Genomic DNA, 15,958 nt, shown 5'->3' with positions numbered 1-15,958 from the left:
ATTCTATCGGTAGAATTTGTCTGTTTATAAAAACCATTTTCCATAGCACGAATTTAAACTTGATTAACACGAAATTAGCTTCCGATATTTTCATTGAATCCCTTCTAGCGTCAGTTAAACGTGTTTTCTGATCCCTGCGTGGTAGATCTCCATAGTTTCCTCAATACGTCGTCAGACGCCCACACACTCAGGATGTTAGGAAATCAGAGAATGAGAAAACGCTTGAATTTGAGGGGAATGTGAAGCAAAATGAGGATTGCTTTACCGAAAAAGGGCTCCATCATAACAAATACGTACATTTACGCCGGGAAAGGAAACCCCACGCGAACACGATAGTAAGATTTGGACCCTCATCAACGAAAGGGAACAAAATACTCGACAGAACCTAAAATATAAACTTCAAGTTTATTTAAAGAGGTTGCTGGTTAACGTCTGTTTATTCATTTCATAAGCGCGAGACAAAATTCTAACAACAGAGGCTAGTTTAATATCACTGCTGGAAAGCGTCTTCACGCAGGCAAGGTTGTTGTGATGAATTCGAACTGAATACGTAAATTACACTTATTATATTGCGCAAATGGCTTTCCAAGCGTAATTTTTCGTTCTTTTTCTAAGCTTGAAAACACCTTCCTGGAAAGTCACACTGCATGACAATTAACTGATCGACAATGAGGCATCATTTTTTTCTTTCTCCAGAACGAGGTATACATTATGACTACACGAAACTTGCTTTTTGGCAACGTTGCCGAAAAAAATATGTAATGGATTCCAAATATCAAAAGTCATCATCAATATTAATCAATCAATATCAATAAATAAATCAATATCAATATCAATAATAAATCAATATTTAAAAGCATTCATTTGAAAATACATGATTTCCGAGACGGAATGTCTCATGAGGGGCCTTGCTCCACTCTAAATCACACCCCAAGTAAAACAAACGCGAAAATATGGAGAGTTATTTTTCCATCAAGATCTGTCACTAGGTAGTTCATGGTTATTCCACTTTCATCCTAGCTTCCTGCAATCAAATATTGAAAAATTATACAAAAATTTAAAAAAGTTAGTGCTCTCTGTACCATGACCATGACATTGTTTCAGCAGTTTTGATAAAAAAAAAAGGTACAGCATGCACACTTTAGAGATGACATGAAGTGGAAAAAGAGAACATTACTAGTTACTGAATATAAAACATTGCGCACAGTTCTTGAAGCTTGGAATGCAAAACGTTCTGCACACAACCTAAAACCTTCTGTGCCTCACCTGAAACGTCCTTTGTTATTTTTGAAATTCTCTTAGATTTTATAGGAGAACTTAAGAGGAAAAGACAGTGTCTAGGGGTTTTGTAAAAGTCAAGATCGTTCTTTGAAATTTATGCGCGTTTGTGCGCCAATAATTAAAATGTCCCATACACTCCCTCACACAAATAAAAAAATTGGCATATGATATCACTCAGAATAGGGGAAGTTTTTGAAAAAAATACACTTTTATCCCTCAGAGAATTACCCTTGAATAGCATAATTCTTAACCATTCAAGTTAAATGTTGAAGGAACGTCTCATTAAGGTTAAAGAATTTGGAGTAGACCCAAAAGAGGGCTGTAGTTTATGACAGTGTTTTACGAGGTCATAACCAGAGCAGAAGTCTTCACCAGAGCGACCCAACTTTTGCTCAGTTTATCAAATTCAAGACTACCCTCATTCAGACACATCCCAACTTTGGAACAGAGTGCTCAAATTCACCAAGATTAAGATCTTACACTAAGTATCCTGGGTGTCATTTTTTTTTCTCGCAACTCGTGATAGACAATCTCACTCTAGAGAACCACTTACCCGTACTTTTACCAAGTTCATTTCATGGCCAATATAAATCGTTTGTTTGGTAGTAGCTTATCAGAATCTGCCGGGAAATCAAGGTTGCTTGGATCCAGAAGCTTACACAAATCCCTGGGATTGCTGGCTCCTTTAACTTGTTTTGGATCATACCAATACATTATGTAAAAATTACACATTTCATCGCTATGGGTTAATCTGGTAACAGAGATAGAGATTTGAATCTCTTAATTAGTCTCAAGGCATAAATAACAACTAAGTGAAACGCTCGATACATATATGTCAGAAACTCTCTTTGGTGGCCAATACACATTATCAATACAGTTAATACAAAATTATTTTGTAATACCCTGCTGATGCAACATCACAGTTTCTTCAGAAATTTAATAATTCTCCTTTTATTCAAAGGAACACTACTAGTAGTCTGGTAAGATAATGGCTACATTGATATATAACAAGCATACCCTGAGTGTGTTACTCTGTTTCTCTGCATGGAATTGAAAGTGCAACGGGCAGCCTGTAAGTTAAGAGTATTTAATGCTTTAAACAAAGAGAAACAACAAGTTTAGTCTATGTTACAATCGGCAAAAGCAAAAAATTCTTGGTTTGAAAGTGTGAAATGGGGGAGATGCATTGGACAAAGGAGGAAATGAATAAAATTGAGAAGAAAATGAAAAACGAGAGTGTAAATATGCTTGCTGTGAAAGAACAGGGGAGATGACACAAAGGAGATTTGGAAAGCTAGTCAGTAAACATGAAAGTTGAGAAGGGTTATGCTGGTCAGGTGAGGAGATGGAAAAAAACAAGGCAGGAGACTGAAAACATTGGGAAGGGTAAGATTTTTTTATTGCAATAAGACCACTGCTTACTATAGAGTCTCCACTTTTAATTTCCAATAGATTATCTACTGTGTAGAATGCCTGAAAAAACAAAACCATAAATGAGATTGCACTGAAACAAACCAATTTTTAACCCCTTTAATTCTGTTTTCTGTGTACAAGAATTTTAGAGGGGTTCCTTGATAGTGGATGAGCACTTACTCATCATGCAATGACAAATATCTTACAGGTGATGAGTAATTTTAATGAACTTTTAATTTCCATTTTTACTTTATTGAGAAAAATTATCACATTGCCAACTCCAGAATTAGGTAAGATGCTTGTTACATGTGAACCTAAAATGAGAGGAACTCCAATAATTTTTGAATTTTTTTCTATAACTTTCATCTATCTCCTCCTCTCCCCTATTGGGGGGTGGGGGGGGGGGGGGAAGAGAGAGGGGGAGGACTTCCAAATAACCTATTAGAGCGGAATTACTAGAGTTTTTCGGAGGTGTACCAACTATTCATTGTAGCTTAAGTAATGCACTTTCTTGCCAACATGTTATCTATGGCTTAGTGGCAAAGCATAATGGACCTTGTGATCTGAAGGTCTGGAATTTGAATCAATTCTATATGCCGAATTTGGATGACCTGTTTGTCCGACATAATTATAACTTTCTATAACATGAAGAAAGGGACAAAATATCGCCCATTGTGTCTAACACGGGCTGATTTTCAGTTTACAGAAAAAAACATCCAATTCCCAATAAATTCGTGTTTTTTCTGGGTGACAGTGAGAGTTATGTAGCTGCTGAAGCATATTTAACTTACCTGTGGTCGTTGTGGATCCATTTTTCCTATTTGAGTCCATTTCCCATCATGTATTCTGTAGCCAACCACTACCGTCCCTAGAGCAATTCCAGAATTGAACTCAACTGAGTGTGCAAACACGAGATCCAAACTTTATGCATTAAATCTTTTTAAACTTGAAAATTTGCTTTGAACCAGTTGGTTTCCTTTTTATACAAACACAAGTTTAAAAATTAAGAGGTCACTACACCAGTAAGTGGATTTAGGACCAAATGCAAGTATAAATATTGTTAACTCTGAAAACCCAAGTTAAAAAACTGGACCAAACACAGAAAACATCGCCAAAATATTTTTTAGAGACCAGAAAAGTGATTGATGAGAAACAGAAATCTTTATCAGCCACAAATTACAATGATTGAAAAAGTCCTCATGAAGGGTCCATTTTTACGAATCTCCCTCAAGTGATTTTTGGAATGCTGAATTTGCCATGCAAACTTGTTCTATAAATTTTTCTCATTAATAATCAGTCATATGCCAATTCTTGATAAAAACATCTCTAGTAATTACTGCAACATATTTAAAAGTCATGCACCATTATTTTCAAAAAGACTTTGTACCACAAAAGGTATATAGAAGAAGGAGTCTCTTATAAAGGAGTTCATTCTTTTTAACCCTCTGTTAGTACAATTAACCCTTCACACACTAATTTATCAGTATTTTCTGTACCATTCTCTATACATTTCCTGAGGTGCTGACAACAATCACTTCTTAACAACCAAAAGCTTTGGTGGTGTGTGATCACTTCCTTGATTCTCATGACCTTACTGTGTGATTCAGGGTGATATCGTGAGGAGAACTGAGATGCAAGTCTTACTTAGGGGTCATAGAGAAACAAATAAAAAATCTTAACCTAAGATGAAAAAAATGACTGAAAACTGATTACAGTCTAAATGTGATCAGTTCAGTGGAACTCACCAATGCCATGAGTGTGGACTCTAAATTTAAAAGGATGTAAGACTGGTCCATCATTGTATTGACACCCAATGTCAAAATGCCAAGCTGGATAAAGAAGAAACACAGTATAAAGTTATAAGACAGTTAGGGGCCGGAGTGACTTCAATGATTTTTTTTTACCTTCCTTCTTTGGTGGAATGTCTCCAAATGGTTGTAGGACAAATATGGCTGCCAGTTGACTTGGTCTTTGAAGGGAAAATGAGAAATAGAACTGTTAAAACTGAAACGTTGGGAACAGTAGTGTAACGAATCATTCTACTCTCTCATTCATTTTCAACAAATGAGGGTTTAAATTTTACTTGATTATTAGTATCCAGAACCTGCAGAAAGAGAATTAACTTAAAAACTGGAAACAGAATAAAAGAGCCAAGTCCTGACCCATGGCTTCAGAGATTAGGACTCCAGAGGTTAGCTTTAGGCAGTAATCATTTCAAACAAGTACTGATAGTAATTGCAGCAGCTGACTACAACCTTTTTTTTTTTTTAGGTAGAATAAGTGATCATCCTACACTTGATGCTTGCCTTATAGTGCAGCCTTAGGCAGGACGTTGTGAATTAATTTCATAGGTTGGTAACTTTTTCCATTTATGATGCAGTAGTAGGGGAGAAGGTCACAAAAAGTGGCTAAAAATGAATTGAAGGGGAAGACAGGAAAATTGCTCGATGATCTGATGAATGGGGAAAGAAATAAGGACAAGGGGAGATGGAAGGAAGATGGAAGGGAGAAGGGATGGGAAGAAATGCAGGAAGGAAAGGACAGGGAGGAATTAAGAAAATTAAAATTTTGTTTATTAATAAGTAGGTTTAATTGTCATTTAATTTTGTTATTGCTCAGATCAGAGTTGTTCAAAGCATGATACAGACCCATCAAACTCTTACATTATGATGGAAAGTGGTTTTGTGGTACACTGCTGCTACCTTATTTGTACTAATCAGGTTTGAACAATGCTCAAATTGCTGCAGAACCTCGAGGAACTGCATTCATTTGCAACTACTGGTACCCACCGTACTGACGTCACATGCACGTCCACCCCAGAGTAATCTTTCAGAGTAGGATCAGCTGTGGAGAGATTGAACAATCCACATTGTGTGTCAGATAAGGAGTGATTTTTTAACCATGAGCTCCATCCAAGCCCACAATATTTATCAACAAGTAGCTATCTGCTTTCCCTGAAATGGCAAGTTTCTTAGCCATAAATTTGATATGAAAAGGTTCATGAAAACAACCCTATAATCTAGAATACAAGATGGGGAAGCAAAATTGTAAAGTGACATAATTGGAAGTTATACACCTAAAGAAAAAATTTAGAAACTGACAAAACTTTTGTGTTAATTTGCCACTAGGAAGGACCTGGAAGGAACACCATTGACCAACCATGAAACTCACCTAAAAACTTGTCTGCACTTGCATAGTGAACTTCAAGTACAAGGTAACTGTTATCAGATTTACCACCCACTTCAAAGGCAGTGTCTAGAATATTAACAACAAATTCTCTAGCAGTGTTTGATGAAATTTAAAATAAAAAATGAGAAACTCTCTGACAACATTTAATTTTTGATTGCCACAACATTCTTTTGTCTCTGGCAGCCCATCTAATGCAATATGTCAGATCAAAGATATGTAACATGCAATTATTGTTGTATAGGAAGTTGATACTGAAGTGCCAGGTTAAGAAAGGCCCTATGTGACAGAGTAAAGTGGCATTAAGCATTCCTGATATTAAAAATGATGATAACAACAATAAAACAATTAATATGAAGGTGAATATTGGTATACTGTACCAGGTGGTAAGTCCAGTTCTGGAGCATTTCTTCCCCAAGCATACAATATATTTGCATCAGAACCCTTGCAATAATTGGATCCCATTTCTCCACATACCCTGAAAAAAAGAAGATTAAATATTACTTACTTATTTCGTATACTTAATTAACATATACTTGTTGTGGTTAGTATTAAGTCATTTTTGTATTTGTCTCAGGACATTTACAGCGAACAAGAAGACAGGAAGCCAAAAATATTTTTACCTCCACCAGCACTTTGCACCAAACCCTTTTAAGGCTAACCAAGGAAAGTAATTATGTGCATGATTAATTGAGTAATTAGATGAATTAAACATGCATTTTGATTGGTTCTACATCACCATTAGCGACAATTTTTCTTTTTATCATATAAAACAAATTGATTCTTTGCATGCTGCCGTGGGTCTGTAGAGTCTGTAATGGACCACTCTAGATGTCACTCTTGGCTGCAATTTGTGTGCCACCTTTTTGTTCTTACCACATTTTGACCTCGTTTGTGATCTATTACTGAACAGATGCAAAGCAATGTTGAATATATTTGTTAACTCTATAATAATTAACTTCAATAAGATCAGTAGCTGCAATGGTAAAACCTACTTACTGGTAACCAAGTTTTTCTTTGCTGTATAATTGAAAGCCACATGCAAAATACTTAAGTTACATTATAGGAGCATTATTGACTGGATCCTTTCCTTTGATTAGGTGATGGACAAAACACTGACCCATAACCCATGGACTATCCTGACTGACTACACAAATGAAAATGGAATAAACCTAAAAAGTCCTACCTTGAATGACTGACCCCATTCCATGTACTATCTTGATGGGCTACCCAAATGGACAACCCCAAAATACATTAGACCTACAAAATCCTACTTTGAATCAGTTCTATTGAAAGCACTGCTATTTATAAACTTAAATTGCATGCTCCTTCTTTATTTTCTTCAGTTGATGCAATGAATTTCTCAAATACAACTGGATTTTGAGTTATGGGTCACATTTTGTCCATCACCCTTTTAATTAGCATACCAATATTCTCCATCACTTGCAAAAGCATGTTTTGCTGGCTCAGGGCATCCAAATACCATCAAATGGTGGGCTGTGTTCATGTTAACTAGAGGTTTGATTGCAACTGAAATGGATGACAAACATTGACACATTTGTGGTTGTTCACCATAGTGTAATGATGTGTAATTTTTGAATAATTATTAGTTCATTTTGATGCTAAGTCAAATATGTTTTTCTTTTGAAAAGTAACGAAAGGGGACTGCATGATCTACTGTGATATTGTAAAATATTGTATCTCTGTGATGAATTTTCTTCTTTTCAAAAGATTTAAATTGAAGCTCTGTTAGCCATAATGTTATCTACTGTAAAACACCCTACCGATATAGTCTTTCTTTTTATGCAGATCCACAGCAGTACAGAGGTATGTGTCTTCCTGCAATATGTGACATTTTGCTCAACATATTTTGACAGTTATATATGATGCATACACTGTGGTTGACAAAGTTGAAACAATACTGAAAAGCTATAACATGAAAAAAAAATTATCCACCTGCAGCATGTTATTGATTTCTCTTTTAAAGTTGGTTGCTGTTTGTTAAGAGTAATATTCTTTGAAGAACATTTTGGTGAGTGACAAGCCAGGTACCAATTTAGATGAGAGCAGGAAAAAAATGTATGCTAGTAGTTCTGAACATTTTTGGGGGGAAGGGGGATGGTGGTGGAAGTGATAGCAAAATAATGTGTATTCATTATGCATTATGTAATCAGTATGCAAAAAGAATATCATTTTAGATAAACAAACGTATTTAGCTAAGGCAGCTCTTAAGGGATCCATCAAAGCTTAGACTCAAGGAGTCTGTTTTTATTAGAAGAGCTCTCGGCTAAACTTCAGAATACCCCGCAACTCATTTCCGCCTCACTTACATGTGTCGGGAGCTTTGAAGATCGAGGCATAACACAATAGACGCTATTCTTATTCAATGACATGTAAATCAGTTGCGGGGTATTCTGGAAAAGAGCGCTTGAATGCTGTGGTAAGATCGAGAGGGGGCTAAGAAAACAGTAAAATATGCGTGACAGACAGGTTCTCATCTGATGTCTCGTCCTATTCCCCTCTCGTCCAAACAACCCCTCCGATTCTGTGACCCGTATCTCGATAAAAAACACAAAAGATACTATTGCTTTAAAATTCAACTTTCGTGGAAAGATTATTTAGAAACACCTAGATAACGTTGTCGATGAAATATAGGGATGTGTGTTAATCTTGTTAGCAAAAGGATGATGATGTTTTCCAAGCATGTAATAAATGCAAACGCTTAATTGGGATGAAACTTATATAAAAATTATATAACGACTATTGGCCCAATTATTAATTTCTATCGTAACACCCAAACCATGAATAGAGAATACCCTCTTTACCTTCGTCGGGTGAACACCTGGCATTGCGAGCTTCACAATTTCTGATGAATCATCTCTGCTTTGCCACTTTTCAGGGCGAGATCTATGGGGCAGGATGTCGTTGAAATCCCTAAACTGTTCTTCATCGTCTTCATATGCAATGCACATCGTTACGCACAAAATTGCCACCACGAAATTTGGGGCAAATGTTCTGCTCATGATAACGAATTCGTTGAGTTGAGTATCAAGAAATACTATAATTCGGCTGAATCACTGTAGATAAAATTTACGGTAATACGAGCTGCGAAAACGATATAAGCAGTGACGCCTGGCGTGAGTCTTGGCTTGAGCGACTTACGCAGCGGGTGCTTTTGTCATGCAAACAACATCGATTAACGAACCTCTAAAAACGAAGTCCTCAGTTCAACGAACAATACTCGGTAAAATTTCCACACAGCCCCATACTATTGTAAAACAAATCTGTTTTCCCAATGGTAATGTACACCTTTTGCTGTTCATTTACGCAAAATGTACATTCATTAACGTCAACAGTTGAAACTATACGGCAAATATACATTCATTAGCACTTCCATGAAATTCATGAACGCGAACGAACTTTCAATAACGCTATTTCCATATGTATTAACATTCAATAGCATCAACGGATGAACAATTGCACCTTTGAACAATCAAACAGAACAAATATACTTTCAATCTCGCGTAATGGTTGATCATTAAAACCAATAGAAAATCAATTGCATAGTAGGACAATCAATTGCGTATTAGAGACATTCAATAATACAATTTGCATAGAGATGTACATTCAATTGCACCTTCATACAATCGTTTATTCGACATGGTCAATCATTAACGTGAACTGACAAACATGTGTGTAGTAATAATAATCAACTAGGGAAAAAGAAATTTCAAAATTGTTCGATTACAGTGTACTGTAATGTAATGTTTTGTAATTATCCTTCAATTTCTTCATTATTTAAACATCTTGGAATGTACGTTTGCATAAATCTGTACCACTGTCCACATTTAGCAGCCGTGATGGTGCCTATGTTTCTCTGCAGGGCCTGAAGTAGCAATTGAGTGCGGAAGTTGCCTAACGCGATTCCTTGTCGTCTTGCCTCTGCTCTGTTGTTCATCTGTTCTTGCTGCTCTGGACGGCTTATGTCCGCTTTTATGGCTGCTTTTAAGGCACTTATTGCTTGCTCTACAATGTTAAGAAACGGGCTGTATGGTGGTAGCTTTTTAAGCTCAGAATTAGGACCAGGAATGGCAGGATTGTTGTGGGCTGGTGCACCGTCATAAATGAAAATCACATGTTCATTTGGGTCGAGATTTAGCCTCGTCTGTGACAGAAAATCATTAAATCTTTGTCCATTCATTCCACCGAGAAATGCCGAGTGAAAAACGAGTCCATAGGTGGGTGAAATTGCCAGTGCTACAGTAACATTTCTCCCTCGCTGACCATACACTTGTCGATATGCCCTCTCTCCCATCCTTGCTCGTCCGTGACTTCTTGCCGTCCAAATATTATACCCACGCTCGTCTACGAAAATACTATGATTCACTACAGCATGGCGCATGAACCAGTTGGCATAGTCGACTCTTTTTTGCAGGACACCAGGGCGGTTTCGTTCAACTGGGAGTGGCCTTGCCAATTTCACACGATACAATATACCTTCAAGTGTTCTTGCTACTGTACGGTCATGGATTGTTGGTTTTCTTGGAAGACGCTGTCTCAATTCTTGATTTATCTGTGCTAGTGTCAGCAGGCAATTTTCGTTCAAAATGTCAATCAGGCAATTCCTCATTTCATCATCTACTCGAACATGATTTGCTCCTCCTCGTGGTCTCTCCGCGATCCTTCCTTCTCGCAAGTATCGTGCAACGATACTTCTTGCAGCTGAACGGTTCACTCCGATAGTAGCGGCAACCGTCAAATAATCTTCATTCACATCTTCGAAGGCTTGAATAATTCTTTGACGCTGTTCAAGTAGGATTCTGTTTCTTGGTGGCATGATTTTCTCCGGTTATTTCTGTCCACTTGTTCATACAGCGTACTGTGTACTGAACATGTAAAATGTTCTTCATTTTATATCTGCTTCAGCAAAATATTGCGCAAAAAGGAACATAAAATTTAAATGATAATGTACATACTCTTGTATTTTTGTTCAGTATTATAAAATACATGTAACTACGATGAATGACACTAATGAATATTTTTTTCATCCTATTGTTTATTCGAAAAACACCAATGTTTGTCAGTTCACGTTAATGATTGACCATTTTGAATAAACGATTGTATGAAGGTGCAATTGAATGTACGTCTCTATGCAAATTGTATTATTGAATGTCTCTAATACGCAATTGATTATCATACTATGCAATTGATTTTCCATTGGTGTTAATGATTAATCATTACGCGAGATTGAAAGTATATTTTTTATGTTTGATTGTCCAAAGGTGCAATTGTTGATCCGTTGATGCTATTGAATGTTAACACATATGCAAATAGCGTTATTGAAAGTTCGTTCGCGTTCATGAATTTCATTGAAGTGCTAATGAATGTATATTTGCCGTATAGTTTCAACTGTTGACGTAAATGAATGTACATTTTGCGTAAATGAACAGCAAAAGGTGTATTGTTTTTATCATTGTTTTCTCTGTCCAGGAACTGAATCGTAAGTACTAAAACAAGGAACGACCTAAAACCACCAAAAACCACCTACATGCTAAAACCACCTCAAATACATCTACAGCCACTCGCAAACTAATAAAATTTCGTGATATGGATGATTATACATGGGACTAGGGAGAGTAAAATTTCAGGGGGAGGTGGAGGTTTCATTCCATTCTCGTATTTCATGCACTTGACGTGTTGTCGTTTCACCTTATTTAAGACATTTGTACCTTGTTTTAGATGATTTTAGATAGCTTGCGAGTGGCTGTAGATGTTTTTGAGGTGGTTTTAGGTCGTTATTGAAATTTTTGAGGTGGTTGTAGATGGTTGTAGGTAGTTTTAGGTGGTTTTAGGTCGTTCCATGTTTTAGTACTTACAAGAACTGAATGCATAATGTAGTATGGGGCTGCGCGGAAATTTTACCCGATACTCTTCAGCCCGGCCAAAGTTACAGTAAAATGTATGGGATAGAACCTCGATATTACAAACGTTCGATGTAACGAAATCCTCGTTAAAACGAACACCCCGATATAACGGTTTCCTGGAAAAACTGGATCAAGGATCACCGGATCACCGAATGAAGGATCAAGGATCAGGGATCAAGGATCAGGGATCAAGGATCAGGGATCAAGGATCAGGGATCAAGGATCAGGGATCAAGGACCAAGGATCAAGGATAAAGGATCAGTTCAAAATGAATCAAATAAATTAAATAAATTAATAGGTATGATTGATTGCTCATCTACGTGACTCAGTCAAGATCTCTCTCTGTTGACAGACAGGCGTTGTTTTTTAGCCCTTCCCCATCTGCCGACTGTCACGCTACCCTAAAGAACGCTTGATCGCAAGTTAGATAAGAAACTGCCTATTCTTGATTCCAGTGTAGTTTTCGGGGATTTTTATTGATAGTCAAAGCAAACGTCTGTAATTTTATTCTTTCACCAGAGAAATGAAAAGATAACCTTTTTTTTTTTTTTGTCATTCACACAAACCTTTCTTCTGCACAGAGACATTTGTAGACATGGGTAATGGACGACAAAATCGCCATTATTTTCCAATTCTTTGCATTTTTACCCAAGCATTAGTCAATCTAACAAATAATTCCCAGGTTTTCTCCTTGACATTGAGCTGGATATTTCATCTGCTCGCGAAAAAGTGGTTAAAAAAAGTCACGTTTACGAGTTTACAGACACCAAACAGACAACCGGCTGCGAGTCGTTCGCACGTCTGAGTGAAAATCTGTGACGTCATTTGTTCGCAGCGCTTAGGTTCGAAACAATTCCTGTGGCTATTATCTTTCTAACTCGAGCACTTTGTTTACTGAAAATACTGTGAATATGGATTTGTCATCATCTCCCGCTAGTGAAAGTGAAAATTCTTGCAGATTTTTTAGCACTTCTGCTTTTGCGCACCATGCTTAACCGTTGGTGCGGTTCCCCTGTTAAAGCTATCGAGAAACAGAGAATCGGCAAACGTCAAGGTCCTTTATTTTGTCGGAAGTGATCAAAATTTTATGCCTGTTGTGCTTCCTGGTGACAAAAAAAAGGAAAAACAATTCTTCCTCGTTAGTCGTCATGTACTTTCTTTAAAAAAAATCACGTAAGACTAAGAACTGATTCAGTTCCCCAGTATGTGTTCTTGAGATTTCCGACTTGTTACCCCCATGTATACTCCAGGGGACTCACAACAACAACTCAGTGGGGCGATACAATTTTATCACTTTCCGAATCATGTCTCTTGTCAAATCCCGTCGTAAAAACTGCTACTAATAGGTCAACACAACTTGTATTAAAACATTCAAGTGATGTCAGCTTCTCGTAAGCCTCGTTTTCTTGATCTATCAACTTAACGTCAGTGACCAGTTCATCATCAGAGTAATAGTTTGACAGATTGCCATCATCATCATCTTTGGCATCATCAGATGGACCAGGGACAGCTGCCTGTACTTCCTTCTGTGCTTCAACACGTACATGTGCATCATGATGTCCAGGAATTTCTGCAGGCCCATCATTTTCTTCCCCTCTCAACCTAGACCTATTGTCGCTGAAATAGGGCATTCTTTTCTTCTGCAACCAAACTTCAAGCTTAAATTTCGTGCTTCCAACACAAAAAGAACTTGCGCGATCATATTTTCTGCAGACAAAGCAAAACATTTTGTCCTCTTTGTTTACGACATGGTATTCAAGCCATGGGAAGCTTTCTTTCCACGATGGATTAAAAGTTCTCTTTCTCTGAGTGCTCTCATAAATCTAACTGCTTTCCTGTTTACTGGTACTTTCAGTTTCGGCCGTTTTCCCCTTTTTACATGGTGGCGCCTCGTAATTTGTCAAAAATCGCTCCATCTTTACAATTGCTTCAAGTGCAAGGCGATGTGCAAGGAACGTAATATTGGACAAGACATTGACCATTAAGAGAGTCTGGGATCTGGCGCAGAGTCTGGGATCTAGCGATGCTTGCGATCGACACGCAAGCCAAAAAAAGGCGCCAGAAAATGACAGGGTTATGCCTTCTTTATTGGTGTTATCATAAACTCTAGTAAACGAATTATGTATAATTTCTTTTAATTTTTCTACTAACCAGCGGGCTATTAGACGTGGTTTTTTATTAGCCTGACCAAATTTTTACTAACCTCGGGCTACTGGGCTAGCAGAGATGTCGAACCCTGCAGTAATGGTTTTACTTTATTCTGGTGGTTCATAATTAACAAACCACAACCGAACCTCTGTTAGAGGACACTTGCCCTCGTCCTTAGGGTGTCCCCCTGAATGGATGTTCCACTGTAGTTGGAACGTGATCCTTTATGTAGACGGGAGAGAATTTTGTGTTGGAATAAAAATCTTCCTTCCTCGCTTTCTCCTTATTTACCCGTCACACCCCTCTCCCGGGCGGCCTGAGTAAACCCCTGGGATTCTGTAGAAAACTGTGGACTACTCAGACGTAGGATCAAGAGGTATTCATGATTTAGCTTCTCTGGGCGCAATGAAAGGTTTAGGTGATGCCGTGGGATACCCGTCTTCGGTCTTGATTACCACTGATTCAATTTGTCCAATTCGGCACCAGCACACGATAGCGTAAAACGATTTTTTGACGAGGATAGAGCGTAAATGGGAAAGGCAAACCTTGGAAAAAGTCAGTTAAAATCGCATTTTTGGTGGGGGGCGACGAGAAAAAATATACAGGGTCCGTGAAAAAAGGAAATTGTGCGTGTAAGAAAGACATGCGTATCAAAAACAACCGAAGTGTTTCTGTCCGCCTCCTTTTTCACTCGTCTCAACCGGACCGAAAGTCTGCAATACATGTAGGCTTGCAGCCGAATGCAATATGAAGAATTTCTCTTTTATTCTACAGCTAACAAGTGCGTTTATTTCTCAACAAATAGCTAACCTTTTCAAGCATTCAACTTGAGTGCTCTTCACTACCGTTTTGTAGTTATAATTTATGTCGAAAAATGACATGAGGATGTACAGCTGTAGTGCGGAGGTTTCAATAACTATTTCACTAGGCGATTTCCGATCCTGTAATTGGCGGCTATGGCCGGAAAAAAGGGCCAAAAGGCGAAACTCAAACACGAGAGCCTGCTTGCAGCTAAACAGACGATAAGATAAAGAAAGTAGACAGCTAGTCATTAGTTCTAAACAAGGACCGCTATAACTCGCCACAGTCTTCAATCGCGATCTTTTTGCTTGTTTTACCACTTTTTGATCCAGTTGCTTCTACTTTTCTGACAACATCCATTCCATCAATAACATGACCGAACACAACATGTTTTCCATCTAACCAATCAGTTTTCTCAGTGGTGATGAAAAATTGGGAGCCATTGGTATTGGTGCCAGAATTAGCCATTGATAGAACACCAGCACCAGTATGCTTCAGCACAAAGTTCTCGTCTGCAAATTTCTGACCATAAATTGACTTTCCCCCCGTACCGTCGTGCTTGGTGAAATCTCCCCCTTGCAACATAAACTGGGGGATTACTCGATGGAACGTGCTGCCTCGATATCCAAAGCCTTTTTCGTGGGTGCAGAGGGCACGAAAGTTTTCAACAGTCATAGGAACAACATCATGTCTTAGTTCTATAGTTATCCTTCCTGACTGGCGTCCCCCGATAGTTATATCCATGAATACTCGCGGATTTCCCTTCTTTAGTTTTGCATTTGCTTCTTCGGTAGATTCCTCAGTTTTATCCTCCGAATTTTTCATTTCGGCATCCTCTAAAGTCTGCCCTGCGTGTTTGCTTAACCAGCTATCTTCACTCCACACAGCACGACTGTAACCTTCCTTGATCTTCATTGGTTTGGCGATGTTCACACGAATTGTTCGCCCAAAGAGTTCGGATTCGTTCATGTTGTCAATAGCAGCCGCAGCGTCTTCTGCGAGCTCAAATTCCACAAATCCGAATCCTCGATGCTTCTGACTTGAGTAATCCATTGGTATTTGAACATCTGTAATGTCTCCGAAAGGAATAAAAGCGGCGTGAAGGACTTTCTCGTCAACTTCTTCTGCCAAACCACCAACGTAAACCATGCGCTTATTCGCCATTTTGGATTCCAGACACCCAAAGTGCAGCATGGGTGAATTCC

At 38.0% G+C, this 15,958-nt stretch overlaps 3 protein-coding genes across 3 annotated transcripts; all 3 read right to left on the bottom strand.

Moving 5' to 3' along the window:
• Positions 1–386: 386 nt before the first annotated feature.
• On the bottom strand, positions 387–9,186 carry LOC113672744 (peptidyl-glycine alpha-amidating monooxygenase B). The gene is made up of 13 exons (XM_089203162.1): positions 8,706–9,186; positions 7,665–7,719; positions 7,308–7,410; positions 6,261–6,358; positions 5,866–5,949; positions 5,484–5,538; positions 4,599–4,663; positions 4,440–4,523; positions 3,486–3,562; positions 2,704–2,754; positions 2,299–2,351; positions 1,835–2,032; positions 387–1,024 (listed from the first exon to the last, which is right to left on the bottom strand). Exons 1-12 carry the CDS (start codon positions 8,901–8,903, stop codon positions 1,852–1,854), a joined length of 1,104 nt encoding a protein of 367 aa, XP_089059288.1. The 5' UTR covers positions 8,904–9,186; the 3' UTR covers positions 387–1,024; positions 1,835–1,851.
• Positions 9,187–9,557: 371 nt separating this feature from the next.
• LOC149046370 (uncharacterized) lies at positions 9,558–10,857 on the bottom strand. Its single transcript, XM_089203161.1, has one exon. It carries the CDS (start codon positions 10,715–10,717, stop codon positions 9,656–9,658), a length of 1,062 nt encoding a protein of 353 aa, XP_089059287.1. The 5' UTR covers positions 10,718–10,857; the 3' UTR covers positions 9,558–9,655.
• Positions 10,858–14,713: 3,856 nt separating this feature from the next.
• On the bottom strand, positions 14,714–15,938 carry LOC113672643 (peptidyl-prolyl cis-trans isomerase E). The gene has a single exon (XM_027188950.2). The coding sequence runs from the start codon at positions 15,915–15,917 to the stop codon at positions 15,024–15,026; it is 894 nt and encodes a 297-aa protein (XP_027044751.1). The 5' UTR covers positions 15,918–15,938; the 3' UTR covers positions 14,714–15,023.
• Between the last annotated feature and the right edge of the window lie 20 nt (positions 15,939–15,958).

This window comes from Pocillopora damicornis, chromosome 4, assembly GCF_964200805.1.
Source record: "Pocillopora damicornis chromosome 4, jaPocDami1.2, whole genome shotgun sequence".
Taxonomy (NCBI): Eukaryota; Metazoa; Cnidaria; class Anthozoa; order Scleractinia; family Pocilloporidae; genus Pocillopora; species Pocillopora damicornis.
The sequence above is the reverse complement of the archived record's forward strand: the minus strand, read 5'-3'. Positions and strand labels throughout refer to the sequence as shown.